Source organism: Clarias gariepinus, chromosome 28 (assembly GCF_024256425.1).
Source record: "Clarias gariepinus isolate MV-2021 ecotype Netherlands chromosome 28, CGAR_prim_01v2, whole genome shotgun sequence".
Classification (NCBI taxonomy): domain Eukaryota; kingdom Metazoa; phylum Chordata; class Actinopteri; order Siluriformes; family Clariidae; genus Clarias; species Clarias gariepinus.
In genome coordinates, this window is record NC_071127.1 from 20,288,922 (window position 1) to 20,306,124 (window position 17,203).

At 40.9% G+C, this 17,203-nt stretch overlaps 2 protein-coding genes across 2 annotated transcripts in view; both read right to left on the reverse strand.

Moving 5' to 3' along the window:
• Positions 1-17,203, reverse strand: part of LOC128516134 (histone H3-like) — a 575,451-nt gene that overhangs the window by 424,907 nt on the left and 133,341 nt on the right. The window lies entirely within an intron of this gene.
• sdha (succinate dehydrogenase complex, subunit A, flavoprotein (Fp)) lies at positions 769-10,632 on the reverse strand. The gene is made up of 15 exons (XM_053490422.1): positions 10,517-10,632; positions 9,971-10,057; positions 7,614-7,775; positions 6,708-6,851; positions 5,180-5,344; positions 4,944-5,092; positions 4,641-4,765; positions 4,364-4,532; positions 4,082-4,277; positions 3,785-3,956; positions 3,362-3,480; positions 2,949-3,060; positions 2,556-2,686; positions 2,355-2,468; positions 769-1,101 (listed from the first exon to the last, which is right to left on the reverse strand). The coding sequence occupies exons 1-15, from the start codon at positions 10,574-10,576 to the stop codon at positions 1,015-1,017; spliced, it is 1,992 nt and encodes a 663-aa protein (XP_053346397.1). The 5' UTR covers positions 10,577-10,632; the 3' UTR covers positions 769-1,014.

Consider the following 17,203-nt stretch of genomic DNA (forward strand, 5'->3'; position numbering starts at 1 on the left):
TAATGTGAAAACAGACAAAATCAGGTAGCACTGTGTTCATGACTATCAATGAGACTTAAGTTCTGAACTGCACCTGGATCTTTAGGTCAGTTTAATTTAAATTATCATTAATGGAAAAAAAAAAAAAATATATATATATATATATATATATATATATTATAGATATAAACGTTGCATGAATGTATAGGTTACTTGTACTTCCGTTCTGGAGTCAGCCAATCAGGCACCTTCCTGTGGAGTGTGTGCTTGATGTAAATCAAGGAACGCAAAGAATATCAACTGCACTTTCATATCCTTTAAAATTCACCATCCAAAACAAACAAGTAGCTGGAAAGCAATTTAACCCAAGGAAGGAAGCAGATCGGCGAAGACATACACACAAACACACACACACCGAGCCTCGTTTATCTAGGTTTGTGTACGTGTTTTATTTCAGTCAAACTGAAGAAAGAACAAAATCTGCCAGATTTACAGAAAGTTTACGGTGAATTAGTTCATGCTGTAGCCTATTTGTATTTACCGACACCCACAGGACCATAAAAGGCAAAGCTCAAAGTGAGGAGAAGAGCAGGAGAAAGGTGAACAAGTTATTCTATTTTTTACATCCCCTTTTTGTACAGTTTGTCTACAGATTGTCTTTTGTGTTCTTTATTCAATGCTGTTAATATGAAAGTTTGAGCAATGTTCATTAAATTCTGTGTGCGTGCCTGTGCGGCAATAACATGGAAATAGACACAAACCACGGTGATCCTGAATGTTTTTTCTGTGAAAAACTCCTTCATCTGAAGCTAGATAAACGAGGCTCAGGTGATCAGTCTAACGCAGGAACGTCTGGAATTTAATTACATTTAAGTGCCGATACACGAACCAAAAATCTGCCTTTTTTTACAATATTGTTCATATGATTTGCAGATTTCTTTCTTTTTTTGTGTTAAATTATTAGGGATAAAGCCAGAAGTGCCCTCGTAGAACAAGCACGTTACTGTTAAATAAAAGCATAAGGTGCGTCTGAGTTTAATAGGAGCGGATAGCAGGGGGAATGGCGGCGCAGTCGTCAGCATTCAGTGAGTCGTCGATCACAGGTCTGTATTCCAGCGTCACCTGAAACACACATGGACACCGTAAAGTTTACACGATGTCAAGTCTGGAATCAGGTAAAGTTTATGCTCAGTACAGTTTACATGCAGTAAAGCCTACAAGCTGTCAAGTCTACATACAGCCAAGTTGACATGCTGTAAAGGCTACATACCGTCAAGTGTACATACTGAAGTCTACATACTATAAAGTCAACACTAAATTTTACACTTTTCATGCAGTAAAGTCCACACACGGTAAAGTATATATGCGTACATTTACACACAGTAGAGTTTACACACTGAAGTCTACACTAAAGTTTACACAGTAAAATTCATACAGTACGTTCTACACGCTGTAAAGTCCACACTAATGTTTACATGTTGTAATGTCTTCACACTGTAAAGTCTTTACACTATAAAGTTTACGCTTTTAATTTTACACATGGACATTGTAAAGTTCGTAATGTGCACGCAAGTAAAAATTTATCTTGTGTAAAATTTAGTGCATTAAGTATACACGTGAATGTTTACACAGTAGAATTTACACATTAAGTCTGCATGCTGGAGAAGTCACAATAAAATGTATACACAAAATTATATACGCTGTAAAGTCTTTACACACACACACACACACACACACACACACACACACACACACAAGTTTACATGCTGCAAATGTTGTAATGGCTACACACCGTAAAGCCCACACACCGAAATCTACACACCTCATGTTTTAAATACAGTGGAACCTTGGATTACGAGCATAATTCATTTATATAGGGTCGTATTTTACAAATATGAATAATATATAATACAAATAAAATTGAATTGAATATTTTAAAACACAAACCAAATAAAATTTTCCCATAAGAAATAATGGAAACTCGAATTATTCATTCCTCAGCCTCAAAAAATAAATACATAAAAATAATTAACACAAAATATGAAGTAAAACTAAAATAAAGTAACCTGCACTTTACCTTTAAAAAGAATCGCGACAGAGCAGTGTTTCTGTGTAAAGCAGAGAGAAAGTGTGTGTGTGTGTCTGTGAAGGCGAAAGTAGGAGGGGTCTGTGTGTGTGTGTGTGTGTGTGTGTGTGTCACGGTGTCCAATGACGCGCGCAGACAGACACAAAGAGCAGTCTGATACAGTGCCGTAAATACGTATTCATCATTATGATGTCAATGTCAGTCTGAATCGTTTATCATGTGAAGTATAAAAAGTGACAAAAACTAAATATTTACACGAGTTAAACACACACAGCAGATATATTCATACCTTTCCAGTCTTTGGATCTGTGTAGGACAGAGTGTGTTTCCTCCAGTGCTGTTCAAAAGGCTTCTTCTGCTGCCCCTGCAATGGCTTTGAGTAGTCGTACTCATCCACACGTGTCTACAAAACACACACACAGTTAGAACAGCAGCCATGTTTAAGAGGTACTGTAATAGATTCTTGAAATGTTAGCGGAGCTGCACTTGCTTTGAAATCCTCCCGAGCGTGAGCTCCCCTGCTTTCTTTGCGAGCCTCGGCGCCGTTGATGGTTTGCACGGCGTTCAGCATCAGGTTCTGCAGCTCCAGCGTCTCCACCAGGTCAGTGTTCCACACAATGCCTACGACACCACAGCAAGAGAAGTATGATGTCACACCGTGTGTAAAGCCCACAGTACCAGTGCTAACAGGAGCGCAGAAACAGGCTGCACGCGGTAACCTGCAGAGGGCCACTCCCGCGCTTCTTGCTCAAGGATGAAGAGAGATATTTATTATACTAACATAATAAGTATCTAAGTTTGATCTCAGCTATCAACTGTTACAAGGCACTTTAGCTACACAGAACATAATTACAGCGTATTGGTTTAAAATGAAAAGACCAACCTCTGTCAAACGTCTTGATGTCGTCTAACGTCTTGTACACAGCGTCCATCTTCACACACCCTTCCTTCAGGACGTCTCCGGTACGGAACACGGCTGCGTGAGCCTGCATAGTCTGAAAAGAGAGAGAGAAAGAGATGGGAACTGGTTGGGAACCGTTAAAAATAAGTTTTTTTTAATAATCGAGGATTATTTAAACAAAACAAAACAAAAAGTCAAAATTGTGTTTCTGTGTAACTTGATAAAGATTTATATGATAAAAAGCTAACTAATGTCTAGATAAAAACCAACTGCATTTGGGTATTTGTGGTATGCACTTCCCTTTCTGAAAAAGTGAGATTTTACACCATTTGTTTCCTTTCTTTTTTTCTTTCCCCAAATCATAATACAAATGAAGTTCCTGCATTATTCCGTACCTTCTGCATGTTGAGTCTTATCTCGGACGTACTCAGGGAGCCATTAGCGAAGCGCATTTTATCCAGGTTAGCCACGGACTCCTCTCCTGCATTCGGCTTCAGGGGTTCCAGCTTCTCTCCTGTTTCAGCAAAACAGCACCACAAGATCCTCAAACAGGTCCTCTGACAGGGCTAAAGCCTCCTCGATTAAAGACGTGAAAGGAAATAAACGCTCCGTACACCCGTGCTGAACAGAAAAGCAACCGAGAGCGCACAATGTCTAACCAGGAACGTCTGGTTCCAGTTCTATCAGAACTTCCCAAAGCAATTAGCGCTAAAACCACAACGTTGGCAAATCCGCTTAATCAATCGAAACACCTCTCTTTAGATTCAACCAGACTCTGAATTCCGCGGCCAGCACTATGAACCTGCACTCATGCCCACCTGGAGTGTTGTTTTCGGCGATAGTGAGAGCGCAGGCGCGGCCGAACACCACCAGGTCCAGCAGCGAGTTCGCTCCCAGGCGGTTAGCTCCGTGTACAGAGGCGCAGGCAGACTCACCACAGGCATACAGGCCTGGCACCACCTTATCCTTGCCATCTTTGTGAGTGATGACCTGTGTGGAAAAAAAAGCACACAGCATGTGCTACCTCAGTCTCAGCAGGAGAAACATCATCAAAAATGCATATTCAATTCGTCTTCAGTCATTTTTATGAAATTAAAATAAGAAGTAGCAGGAACCTGTCCCTTGTAGTTGGTCGGGATTCCCCCCATGTTGTAGTGCACAGTGGGGAGGACGGGGATGGGCTCTTTGGTGACGTCCACTCCAGCAAAGATCATGGCGGTTTCAGAGATGCCTGGCAGGCGCGAGGCCAGCTGCTGAGGCGGAAGGTGGTGCAGCTGGAGGTACACGTGGTCCTTATCTGGCCCCACACCTCTGAGCGAGGATGGCATATTGAACTGTTAAACACCCCCCAGCTCACCGTCTATTTTATTATAAACACGACTTCAGAAGAACCGTACCTTCCTTCACGGATTTCGATGGTCATGGAGCGGGAGACCACATCCCTGGAGGCCAGGTCTTTAGCGTTCGGGGCATAGCGCTCCATAAACCTCTCTCCTTCACTGTTGATCAGGATGCCACCCTCACCGCGGCAGCCCTCTGTGATCAGACAGCCAGCTCCATAAATGCCTAGAAAGAACAAATCAACTGTTACGTGACCGTAACTCGTTCCTGGGTCATGATTGCGATACTGCGTTAGTTCGTCACACACTCATGTACACTCATGTTAAGGTTTACCCGTGGGGTGAAACTGGACGAACTCCAGGTCCTGGCATGGCAGGCCGGCGCGGGTCACCATGGCGGTGCCGTCTCCTGTGCTGGTGTGGGCGGAGGTGCAACTGAAAAAGGTGCGTCCATACCCACTGTGGAGACACGCACTCTCAGTATATACAACATCACAATTAAACAAGTAAAACACAATGCTAGTGATGGAGACAGGGACGACTCCTTCATGTCAAGGAGAAAGATCATAAAGTCTGCAGGAAACTAACGAGACCCTGAAATCGTCACACAAACGCGAAAGCAAAAGACCGCTCCTACCCTGTGGCGATGACGGTGTTTTTGGCCCTGAAGCGGTGAATAGATCCGTCTTCCATGCACAAGGCTATGACCCCTACACACCTCCCCTCCTCCATCAACAGGTCCAGGGCGAAGTACTCCACAAAGTAGCTGGTGTCGTACCTCAGAGACTGAAACACCACAGTGAGGAGGAAAGTCAACGCTGAGCACCGACTCACAGTGTGTTAGACATGATTTTACTGGGTACTCATCCCTACCCGTCCGTAGAGCGTGTGTAGGAGGGAGTGGCCCGTCCGGTCGGCTACGCAGCAGCACCTGTGGGCCTGGCCTCCTTTACCGAACTTTAGACTCTGGCCTCCGAATGCCCGCTGGTAAATCCGGCCATCATCTGTGCGGCTAAACGGCATACCAAAGTTCTCCAGCTGGGTTCATGATGGGAGAGAGAACCATTTTGAACCAGATTATACGTCTGAAAACAGCCTTCATACGGAAATGTATGCATAACTAGTAACACAAGGACGGGAATCACCTGGGGTCACCCGATACAATATTACGATACCGCCACACGATTCGATCTGCATCATGATTCTTTAAGTATTATAAATTTATCTTCATATACATCCCGATACAATATACAATTTTCTTCAGATTTTATTACAATTACAAATAACTTGATGCTACCACACAGGATGATCTGCTGCGCAAATAGTTTAGAGCACCATCTGCAGGATTATATAGGAACTGAAACATTTTACTGCCTTAAATGCACAGATGCTTAAATAATAATAAAAAAAAATTAGTTAGGACACAAACGTCCACACAAAAAAATTCTTGACACGCAACTGTACTGATTTTTCCTCCCACGTCTATTGCGTAATTCATCAATAATATTTTATGTATGTGTAAAAAAACATTTAGGAACTACAGTGGGACCTTGGACTGTGAGTAACTCGGTCTGCGGATCTAACTCGATTCATGCGCACGTGCACCGTTTATGCGACTACATATATGTGTGTGTGACTGTGTGAGAAAGTCGTCCTACACAGTAGCCCCCTCCCTCCTCCTCTAGCCTTCACTCACACATATACACCTGAAGGTAAAGTGCAAGTTAATTTGTTATATTTAAACTTTATATTTTGCACTTATTATTTTTATATGAATATTTTTGGGTTGTGGAACAAATAATCTGAGCTTTCATTATTTATTATGGGGGAAAATTTACTTTGATATACGAGTGTTTTGATATACAAGCACACTTCTGGAACAAAATATACTCACAATCAAAGGTTTAACTGTAATAATCGTTTTTAACATAATAATTCAAGCAGAGTTCGACACCAAAGGCACGGATGGCGACACGACCTCCTGCACTTACACCACCACTTCTAGTCCGTCATGTTCCTAATTTACAAATGAAGTTCACACGTATTCTTGCTGTGACCTTGACTCTGTCTGAATAAGTTACGAAATTTAAGTTTTTTTTTTTTTATAAATTAAACCTATAAAAACTCAAACATCTTTTCTAGAATAACGTGAATCTCAAACGGACACACACATGTACATAGACAGTCAGACAGACAGACGGATAACCCAGGACCATTACGCCTTTACGAGCAGAAACTTCACAAATCGTTTTGCAAACACGTAATACCGCTTCCTGTTTCATTTCACTCAAGACCTCGAGGGAGACGTGAAGACAAGGAATAGGGAAGTGAGGAAAGTAAAGCAAGGCAAAGTAATGGGAAAAGAAAGAATATAAAAAAATAATCTCTCTATCTCTCACACCTCAACAACAGCAGCAGGCGCCTGTTCAGTCATATAATGAATGGCATCCTGGTCTCCCAGCCAATCAGATCCCTTTACTGTGTCGTAGAAATGCCAGCGCCAGTCGTCGTCTTCCATGTTCCCGAGCGCTGCGTTGATCCCACCCTGGAGAAACACAAGGATAGTTTAGATAGATGGAGCAACCAAGAGGGAAATAGTGCTTAACTAAAGACTTTGTCATTACTGCTACATGAGCCGTATCATCGGTCCTGATTAACAAGTCATCAAGAGAGAACAAGGAAAAATAGTGGAAGGATATTTATAGGGAGATGATTCCCGCTACTGCTCCATCATCAGTGGAAATGTTCCAGAAGCAGCCACGCAAGCCCAAGGCGTGACCACCATGTCTCACCCATTAGCTTGTATCACCTGGATCCTCAGCAGATCCTTTCTCTCTTGCAGGTCTTTCCATCATCTCAGCTCTAAAAACATTTCTGTGTGAGCTCCAGTCTGACCTTCTGACTCTGACTGCTGAAGAGAGATTTAGATCATCTGACCTGGTCCCTGTATTTCCTCTTCCAATAATAGACTGAATTTAAAACATTGTAACCGCTTGCTTTTCTCTCGTAGACAGCTCTCTGGTCTTCATGTTGGTTTAACCTTTTTTAACAACAGAAGTGGCCTTCACAGGTCGAATCCAGAGCAGAGCTTCAGAGATGGTAACTAACTGAGATTCTGATTTATATCATCTTAACTTCATCTTTTGATTTCAAACCCAGATGTTTTCAGCATGCAGCAAAAAAGACAAATTCACCAGCCTTCCTGTTCCAATACTTTTGGAAAAAACTAATTTATAAAACCTGTTAGGGACTTCCAGAATTACTGATCTAGAACCTGGGTGCTAGATATGTACAGGTGTGTGTGTACCTGTGCAGCCACTGTGTGTGAGCGTGTGGGAAACAGCTTGGTGACACACGCGGTGTTGAACCCGGCTTCCGACAAGCCGAAGGCAGCACGAAGTCCGGCGCCGCCTGCTCCCACCACGACCGCATCGAACTCATGATCTACCACCGGGTAGTGTGTGGATATCTGAAACAACATCCGCATATCAAACACATATTATGCACCTTTGTACAGAGAAAGGAAAGAATAGGCCAGGGGTAGCTCAGTGGTTAGGGCATTGGACTGTGGTTCAGAAGATCCCAGGTTCAAACCCCACAACCACCAAGTTGCCACTGTTGGGCCCTTGAGCAAGGCCCTTAACCCTCAACTGCTCAGATGTGTAATGAGATAAAAATGTAAGTCACTCTGGATAAGAGGGTCTGCCAAATGCCCAAATGTAGGACAGAATTACAGGGCAGTGTTTCCCACACATACAGTACACTTGGGTGTGCAGCCCAAGTATTTTTATACATCCTTTATAAAAATCTGTCTGAGATCGATTGACTTGTAGCGGACAGTTCACTCTCGTGCTAGCAAATAAACAGGTACAGGAGTGGTCGCACAAAATTGTTAATTTAATAGAGGGATTTTTAATATCTCAAACGGGTCAGCTGTGACGACGCCTCAAACCTATGCTAAAAAGTGGTTAATAACTTTCTGTGCGGCCTTTTATTAAGTGACATCATAGTGTGATGCTTTTTTTTCATAGTGTGATGCTTTTTGTACCACAATGGTATTGGGATATCCCCTTTAAATGCCTGTGCCCGGTGTGCCCGCTGTCTTTCTGGAGCACCGGGGTGGTGATGGTGCAAGGTGGTTGGGCACACTCATCATTGCTTGCAACTATTTTCTAGAATTTATTTATTTTTGGTTTATTAGAGAAATTTAAGACATTGGATAAACATTCCTGTGTTTCTACATATCGTAAAAGATATTTCTAAGAATAAATAAAAAATAAAGATATTGCAATGCAAGTTTTTTTTCCCCAATACTGTGCAGCCCTAGAGTACTTAATTAGATTACAAACACACGTGGCAGAATAAACAACAGAGAAAAGCCAACAATTACTTGGGAAGTGTGTAAAAAACTCTTACATCACGCTACACCAACAGTTAATAAAAAAAAAAAACTTTAGTTGAGCGCGGAGTGAACACTGTTGTGTCCTACTTTCACCTTCACAGACACACACCCTTTCTCTCTGCTCTACACAGAAACACTGCAGCAGTGATTTCCGTTAGCATGTTTTTAAAAATTTTATTTGGTTTACGAAAGTTTTTTTGGAATGTTTTGGAACACGAGCCCGCTTCCGGAACAAATTATGCTCGTAATCCGAGGTTCCAATGTATATATTTGGCAGATGTAAAGCATACATGTCTAAGTTTTTTATGTTAGTCCATTTTTATTTTATTATTATTATAACAGCTCAAGAAGCAAAGAATTCAGGCATTAAAATATAAAAGTTTATTACTGTGATAAAAAAGATAACTATGTCCTTTAATGTAAAATTGTAAGATTTCTGAATCTAATGTTTGTGCACTTTCTAAAGATTTTAGTTCTGTTTTTGAATAGAGTTGGAAATGGATGCTTTTCATGGTTTTTTGTCGTTTATCAGTTTAATCGATTTATTGAAAAAATAATCTACAGATTAATCGATGATTAAAATAATCGGTAGTTGCAGCCCTAAAAAATAAACGATTATTACAGAAGTTATTAACTGAAAATATTTGTTTTGCACATACTACATTGCTCATCTGTCTTTTTTTTTTAAAATCACAATTTCCTGACCTGCCCGCATCTTTTCGAACTGCTTGCTCGCGCACTGTTGGGGGCGGAGTAACACACCTGGAGGACAGAGCTATCCGCTCCCTCCGCTTGCGTGAGCTCACAGACGCCCCTGATTGGCTGTAGAGCCGTGATTAATGTGGGAGTTTTAAGTACTTTTCATCCTTCCCCCTGAGAGAGCTCGGCCAATCAGCTCTCACTTGACCTCCGACTGCGAGAGGTTACAGCATCACCCTGGAATTTACTATTTATATTGACTAGTTTTAATGAGCGCTACATTATCTAACGTTATTAGTGGCTTCTTGATGAACGTCAAACTCCAAATCATCGAGCTTCCGTCCTGGATTCACACCCAAGAGTCGACTCCACACACTGGAGGGACGAGTCACAGAGCTGATATTTATTTCAAATTGTTCAAGTTACAAATCAGAGCAGAACGTAGAGAAGAGCGCCACCTTCTGTTAGCTCCAGCGTCTCACTCAGTTAGAATAACAACTTTATAATGATGATATGATGGTCCTGTTTGTGTCTAATTAAACAATAAGAAGAAAAGTACTCACGGTGTCCGAGACTTTGGCGCCTGCCTTCTTCCCGTAGATGGAGAAGTGAAGCCTGCGGAGGCTGGAGGGGCAGCCCTGGGGTAACAACTAGGGGCAGAATAAAGGACTGGGGTCAGGTGAGGTCATTTACAACATATAGGAAGATGACGTCATTTTACACACACACACACACACAGATCTCCTTTTAATGAATAAATGACAGACTTTAACACTAATCTCAGGTGGTGTTCTGAATACAGTGTGTATAACTCGAGTGTTGAATTAGTTTAATGCAGTTTATACACTGAAGTCTGACTTTCTGGGTGAATGACGTCACACACACAAGCGCGCGCGCAGGTGGACAGGTGTTTTTTTTTTTTTTTTAAGACACACACCCTGGACTCCTGTACCTGACCCAGAGTAACCCCGCTGTAAAAGCAGCACTGACCCTGAGCCTCTATAAAGGACACCTCCATTCTAACCGCGCGGAAGGTCACGCGCCGAGGCTCTGCGTGGGTCAAACACGCGCACACTCAGCCGACACGTGCACGTGATTAAATTACTTACAGAAGTCGGGTATAAGACCTTCTTCGCGAGGACACGAGAAGTGACGAAGAGCGCAGCCATCTTGGATCTGCTGCTATCGGCGTCTTCTTCTTCCCTTCTTCCTCCTCTTTCATAACAGTCCGCTTCTTCGACCTGAGCCGAGATCTTTACCGCCACCTGCTGGCCTGGCGGGCGAGGGTTTTACATTTTTATTATTATTAAATCAAAACATCTGTACAATATGAAAGATATAAAAGTACAAGAATCAGGTATAAAAGATTAAATTATAAAAATAATTATACACAGTTAAATAGAAGTTATACAATATAAACACACGTAACATAAATATACAAATAAGTAATAGCCATAAACAGAGTAAACCAACAAATAAACAGACAAATAACTAACTAAAAAATACAAAAAATAAATAAAGAAATTGAATAATCAAACAGCACAAAATAATAATAAAGAAAGAAAGAGAGGAAAGAAAAGAAGAGAAAATAAATCCTCAGTGTTCCGTCGATTAAATCAGATTGTCGAGACAAAAGCAGAACAGATTTATGATTTTCTATTAGATTTAAAGAGTTTAAGAGGTTTTGTATTTCACAGAGGAAAGCTGAGAGTTCAGGAGGAGATTTAGAAAATGTACATTTATGAATAAAGAATTTACGCATTAAAATATAAAAGTTTATTACTGTGATAAAAAAAAAGATAATTATCTCCTTTAATGTAAAATTTTAAGATTTCTGAATCTAAATAAAAATATAATTTCCAAGTTGCTGCCAGAATGCTTAAACCTCCACAAGTAAAAAAAAAAAAAAAAAAAAAGATGAGGAATACATTCTTTATGAAGGTTGCAGAACGTACACAGGTCCGCACAATGTCCATGTATTTAGCTGTTATGGAATTAACCGGGTAAATACAGTGTAATATTTTATTATTTATATAAGTGTTTTAAACTTTTTTAACCTTGTTAGAAATAAGATATTAATATGAAATGAGCCATGGTTTTATCCAGTTGATATTATTAATTATTGAGGTCCAATAGAAAATACATTTTCTATCAGTGATGAGAACACCTCCAATGATTAGTTCATCATATGTAGTTGCTATTTTACACAAACTAAGATGAGATTTATAAAGTTGTAATAAATCTGCTTGGAATAGCATTAATAACTGATTTATATTCTCTAGATGGAATAGGAAAATCTAATTGGTTATAAATTGTTCATATTTGTGATCATTATTTCTTAGATGCCATTTGGTAAAGAAAGTGACCGCTCCTTTTGACAGCCTACAGTACTTGCTGATGGAATTAAGACAGTTTAATAGGCAATCTGCTTGGCAAAAAATCACAAGAGAGTAAAATCAAAATTTTACTAAAAATGTGAGATGGAATTAAAAACCATAAAGATGTGGGGTTTATTATAATTTTTTTTAACCAATTTATCCTAAACACATGGTTGACATTATGAAAGTCTAATTCTTTAAGTCCTCTTACCGTTTTCTTATTTGCAAGAATTGTATTTTTTGTGATCTATTTTTTCAGATGAAATTAAAAATAATTTTATTTATCTCTCGCAATTTTAACATATAAACATAGTGCCGCATAAACAAGGTGAGACAAACTTTCTGCTTTAGAAAGGAGTACTCTTCTAAATATACATTAATCTCTTTGTAGACAATTATTACATACAGTAGACACTCTCTTCAGTCTGTGGGAAAAGTTTAGCTGTCGTCTCTCAGCCACATCTTTTGAAATCGAAATGCCCAAATATTTAACAGTATTTTTAACAGGTATAGTTTCATTAGTGGTTTCATTGCGAGAGTGGAGGGGCATCGTTTCACATTGACCAACATTAAGAGATAATCCAGAGGCTATAGAGAACTGTTAATTCACAATAAAGCATATGATACTTGAGATTCATCCTTCAAAAAAATAGGTTTGTCATCCACTAATTGTGAGACTGTATCTCTCTATCACAAACCATGATGCATTTAAGAATAGGATTATTCTGAACATCACGAGACAGTCTCTCCACCACTAATAAACAAGGAAGGGAGATATTGGACAGCCCTGCTGGACTCCTCGTTCTAAACTTAACTACCGAGGTACCAGACTGTAGTGTGACAGAGCTGTTTATGTCATTATTGAATAAACGAGTCACTGAAAACAAAAAGTTTAAGAGACTGCAATAAAAAACTGTGTTCGACTGTGTCAAATGCAGTGTTGGAGGATGTTACTTTTAGAATTACATTAGAAAATTACTGTCATTAAAAAGTAATCAGTTACAAACCCGATTCCAAAAACGTTGGGACACTGTACAGATTGTGAATAAAAACAGAATGCAATAAAGTGGAAGTTTCACATTTCAATATTTTATTTATAATAGAATACACTGTAGATAACATATCATAGGCTGAAAATGAGACATTTTAAAATTCCATGCCAAATATTGGCTCATTTTGGATTTCATGAGAGTTACATATTCCAAAAAAGTTGGAACAGGTAGCAATAAAAGGCCGGGAAAGTTAAATGTACATATAAGAATCAGCTGGAGGACCAATTTTCAACTTATTAGGTCAATAGGGAACATGGTTGGGTATAAAAAGAGCCTCTCAGAGTGGCGGTGTCTCTCAGAAGTCAAGATGGACAGAGGATCACCAAGACCCCCAAAGCTGCGGCGAAAAATATTGTAGCGTTTTTACGCCAGAAAGAATGCTGGGGAGACGAGTGAGCTTATTTGCCGCCCCGAGATCCAGCGCCGGGATTTTCTGCTTCCCGCTCCGCGTTGGTTGACGTGGTGTGCTCGCGCTAGCTCCGCCAGGTAAGCGCTTCTTCTGTGCGAGTAGTCGCTCCGCTACTCGGCGGCCCGCTTGGATTTTTAGAAGGTCCTCCTTTGTGCGCTCGAACCCGTTATTCTCCATCCCACTTATGACACCAATGTAGCGTTTTTGCGCCAGAAAGAATGCTGGAGAGACGAGTGAGCTTATTTGCTGCCCAATGCAATGGCTGGGAGTACTTTATTAGGCACACAGCAGGTAAGGCATAAGCAGCACCTTCACTCAGGAGCCTACATCCAATTCAGCACTAGCTTGAACTGGAGCACATTTCACACGTCACACACCCGCCTCACACACAACAGGGCCTAAGCCACTAACCAGAACACCTTTCCCCAACATGGTGAACACACACCGACATCACCGCAAGGCATGCTGGTCGTCAGCCGCCGCCCCGCCCACGCCACAATATTTTTGGCGCAATATTAGAAATAAGTTTCTCAGAAAAAAGAGTTTGAAAATATCATAATCTACAGTGTATCATCCAAAGATTCAGAGAACCTGGGACAATCTCTGTGTGTATGCATACGGCATCAATTACAACATCATGGCAGAGGAAGAAGAAGTCTTCACAAAGAAGACTCCTAAAAAGAAGAGGTGATTCCACATCGTGGTAAACATGGCCTTGTCCCAAATTTAATGAGATGTGTTGATGCCATGAAATTTAATATCTAATTCTTTCTCCCCTTAAAATAATACAATGTTATATGTCATCTATGTTGTATTCTGAATAAAATATAAAATTTTTAAATTTCCACATCATTGCATTCTGTTTTTATTCACAATTTGTACAGTGTCCCAACTTTTTTTGGAATCATGATTCACTGCCAGTTTTAGTGCTGTGATTAGGTTTCCATCTTTCAGTGTGTCGCTCCTCATATAGTTAAACCGCATAGGTGAGATAGGGGTATAACAGCAGGAGTAACAGAGGGGAGCGGGTTATCGGGGGCGGGGCTTGTAGGACGACTTTCACATACACACACACACACACAATAACGGATTGAGAATGATTGCTGTCTGGCTCAGGGACTACATAAATTGTTGGAATAACGGATTACATTTTTGAGTAACTAAATAACTCAGTACTTAAATGATGGACATAACGTGTACATTGATTCCAGCCTTTTATTTGAAGCTCATGTAGATAATATTAACAGGATAGCATTCTTTTACCTCAGAAATATTGCCAGGATAAGAAATATATTGTCTTTAAACGATGCAAAAAAACTAGTTTATGCTTTTATCACCTCTAGGTTGGACTATTGTAATGCCTTACTGTCTGGTTGTTCAGCTAGATGCATAAATAAGCTTCAGCTAGTCCAGAATGCAGCAGCGATCAAAGGATGCAGGCTGCTTGTCAGTACCGCGTATTATGAAAAATACAGCTGGGGGCAGAGCTTTTTATTACAAAGCCCCAAAATTATGGAATAGTCTTCCAAATAGTGTTCGGGACTCAGACACAGTCTCAGTGTTTAAGTCCAGGCTAAAAACCTATTTATTTAGCCAAGCATTTTTATAAATAGATTAGCCTTAGGTAAAGGAGCAGATCTGGGGGACTCATGGACGTAGAGTATTATGGTGAACTGGTATGTTTGGATGCTGTCTTCCTCACTCTCATTGATCACTCAGGTTTGTTGACGGTGAGGTGATTGTTTGCTTTACATCTCAGTTCCCCCTCATGTTTGTGTTTCCTTCTGGCTCCTCCCATTTAGTTATGATGTCATAGTTAGTCCTGCCGGAGTCTCTGCTTGCACTCTACAGTTAATATACATTCACATTATACATTGTGTGACTGTGACCATACCTAACTGCCATCTCTCCTCTTCTTCTCTTTCTCCCCCTCTTTCTCTTTCCTCTCTCCTCCTGTCTCCCCCTTTCACTCTTTCTCTTTCTCTGTCGAGCTACACATGTCGTTCCCGAGCTGCTAGTGATCCAGACTCCCTCTGCCCTCCGGACCCATCCTGGTGCCCCGCTTCTGGTTGGAGATCTCGTCACATGGATGCCCCATGTGTCTCTTTGGGATGCGTCTCATGTCTGGAGATGATTCTCTCTACCTAGAAGATGGTTCTGGCCTCGACTGGTGTTGGCAACTGTTTCTCTGGGGACTTGACAGTTCAATAGTTCAGGACGGGAACTTCCTACAAGTCTACCTGGGTCTTCAATAACTACCTGGACTCCATATTAACATCAATTAACATCTGCTGTTATAGCTGAACTTCACCTAGATGAGGATGGGTTCCCTGTTGAGTCTGGTTCCTCTCAAGGTTTCTTCCTATTACCATCCCAGGATGTTTTTTCTTGCCACTGTCGCCCTTGGCTTGTTCACCAGGGACAAACTGACCATTTTGATTCATACAAATTCACATTTCATACAAACTTAAATAATCTTTTGATTGTGTAAAGCTGCTTTGGGACAATGAAAATAGCTAAAAGCGCTATACAAATTAAATTGAACGTGTTAGTTTACTTGTTACATCAAATAAGTAATCCGAATACTTGGACACTTCCACAATCTGAGAACTTGTGCGACCAAGTCAGCAGTTCCCCCACCAGTATGATACACCTTTACCACTGCAGAGGGACAAATATGCGTCATAACCGTGTTCTGAAGATAAGTACTTAAATGTCTACAGTAAATTGAAGGCATGGAAACTACATGAGTATCGCCATGTTTGCTTACATATGCAAAAATGTTTTAATCCTTTGAATCCTTTGGTAACACATGCAGCTTTTAGTTGAGTATGTGAACAAATACACTCAGGACATTGCCAGGTGACTTTGCCAGTGCATGGTAATCAGAAAGAAAGTTTCTGTACAAAATTAAGCAAACAGATCCTTTTTGTGGAATGCCTTTTGATAACTGGACTCCATATGAACTTCTCCACATCTTCAGTTATACAGGCCAGCCTCCTAACACACAGTATGAGTGCAGATCAATCCCTGCTATCCGTTCTCACCCAGATGAGGATGGGTTCCATGGTGAGTCTGGTTCCTCTCAAGGTTTCTTCCTATTACCATCTCAGGGAGTTTTTCCCTCAGCACCGTCACCCTCGACTTGTTCATTAGGGACGATCTGATTATTACAATTTATACATACAGTATTTCCATACAGTATATTTACTTTTCATTTACATTTATTTTTTTATTCTGTAAAGCTGATTTGCACGCATTTGTTTATGCGTTATATAAAAAAAGGTGATCTGTGGACGAGGTGTTTTGAGACATTTGGTCATGTTGCTTTAGCAGTTTTCCAGAACACTCTTTCTATCCCTGTTTGGCCCTTGTTCTACAGGTTTATCCCTGTCCCACCTGTTCTGCTTTAATTCTGCCTCTGTTCTGTCAATGTTCTAGCCCTGTTATGTCCCTGCTCTATCAGTTTTCCATCTGTCCTGCCTGAGTTCCACCCTAAGGTACCTCTATTCTGCCTTTGTTCTTTCTGTTCTGTCCCTGGTCGACTCCAGGACTATTTCTGGCCTTCCTGTTCTACCCATGTTCTGTCTTTGGCCTACTGCTATTCTGCCACTGTTCAACTCCAGGTCTACCTCTGGTTTACCCCATTTCCCTGTTCTGTCCTTGGCCTACCCATGTTCTGCCTCTGGTCTATTCCAAGTCTATCTCAGGTATATACATCGTTCTACCCCTGTTCTGGTTCTGGCCTACAGATGTTCTTCTCCTGTTCTGGATCAGCTCGGCTGCTATTCTGCCTCTGGTCTACACCAGGTCTACCCCCAGGTCTACCCCATTCTACCCCTGTTCTGCCCCTGGCCTACTACTGTTCTGCCTTTGTTCTACCCCTGTTCTGCATGTTGTTGTCTGTTGTTGTAACACAGTGCCCCTACAGGTCACCTGACTGATGTACACACTGAG

Coding starts and splice junctions, on each gene's coding strand:
- sdha (XM_053490422.1), bottom strand. CDS start 10,576: ATGGCTGCGCTCTTCGTCACTTCTCGTGTCCTCGCGAAGAAGGTCTTA. Junction 5,345..6,707: donor CGCCTGCTGCTGTTGTTGAG/GTGTGAGAGATA, acceptor TCATGAACCCAG/CTGGAGAACTTTGGTATGCC. Junction 4,533..4,640: donor CGTCCAGTTTCACCCCACGG/GTAAACCTTAAC, acceptor TGTTCTTTCTAG/GCATTTATGGAGCTGGCTGT.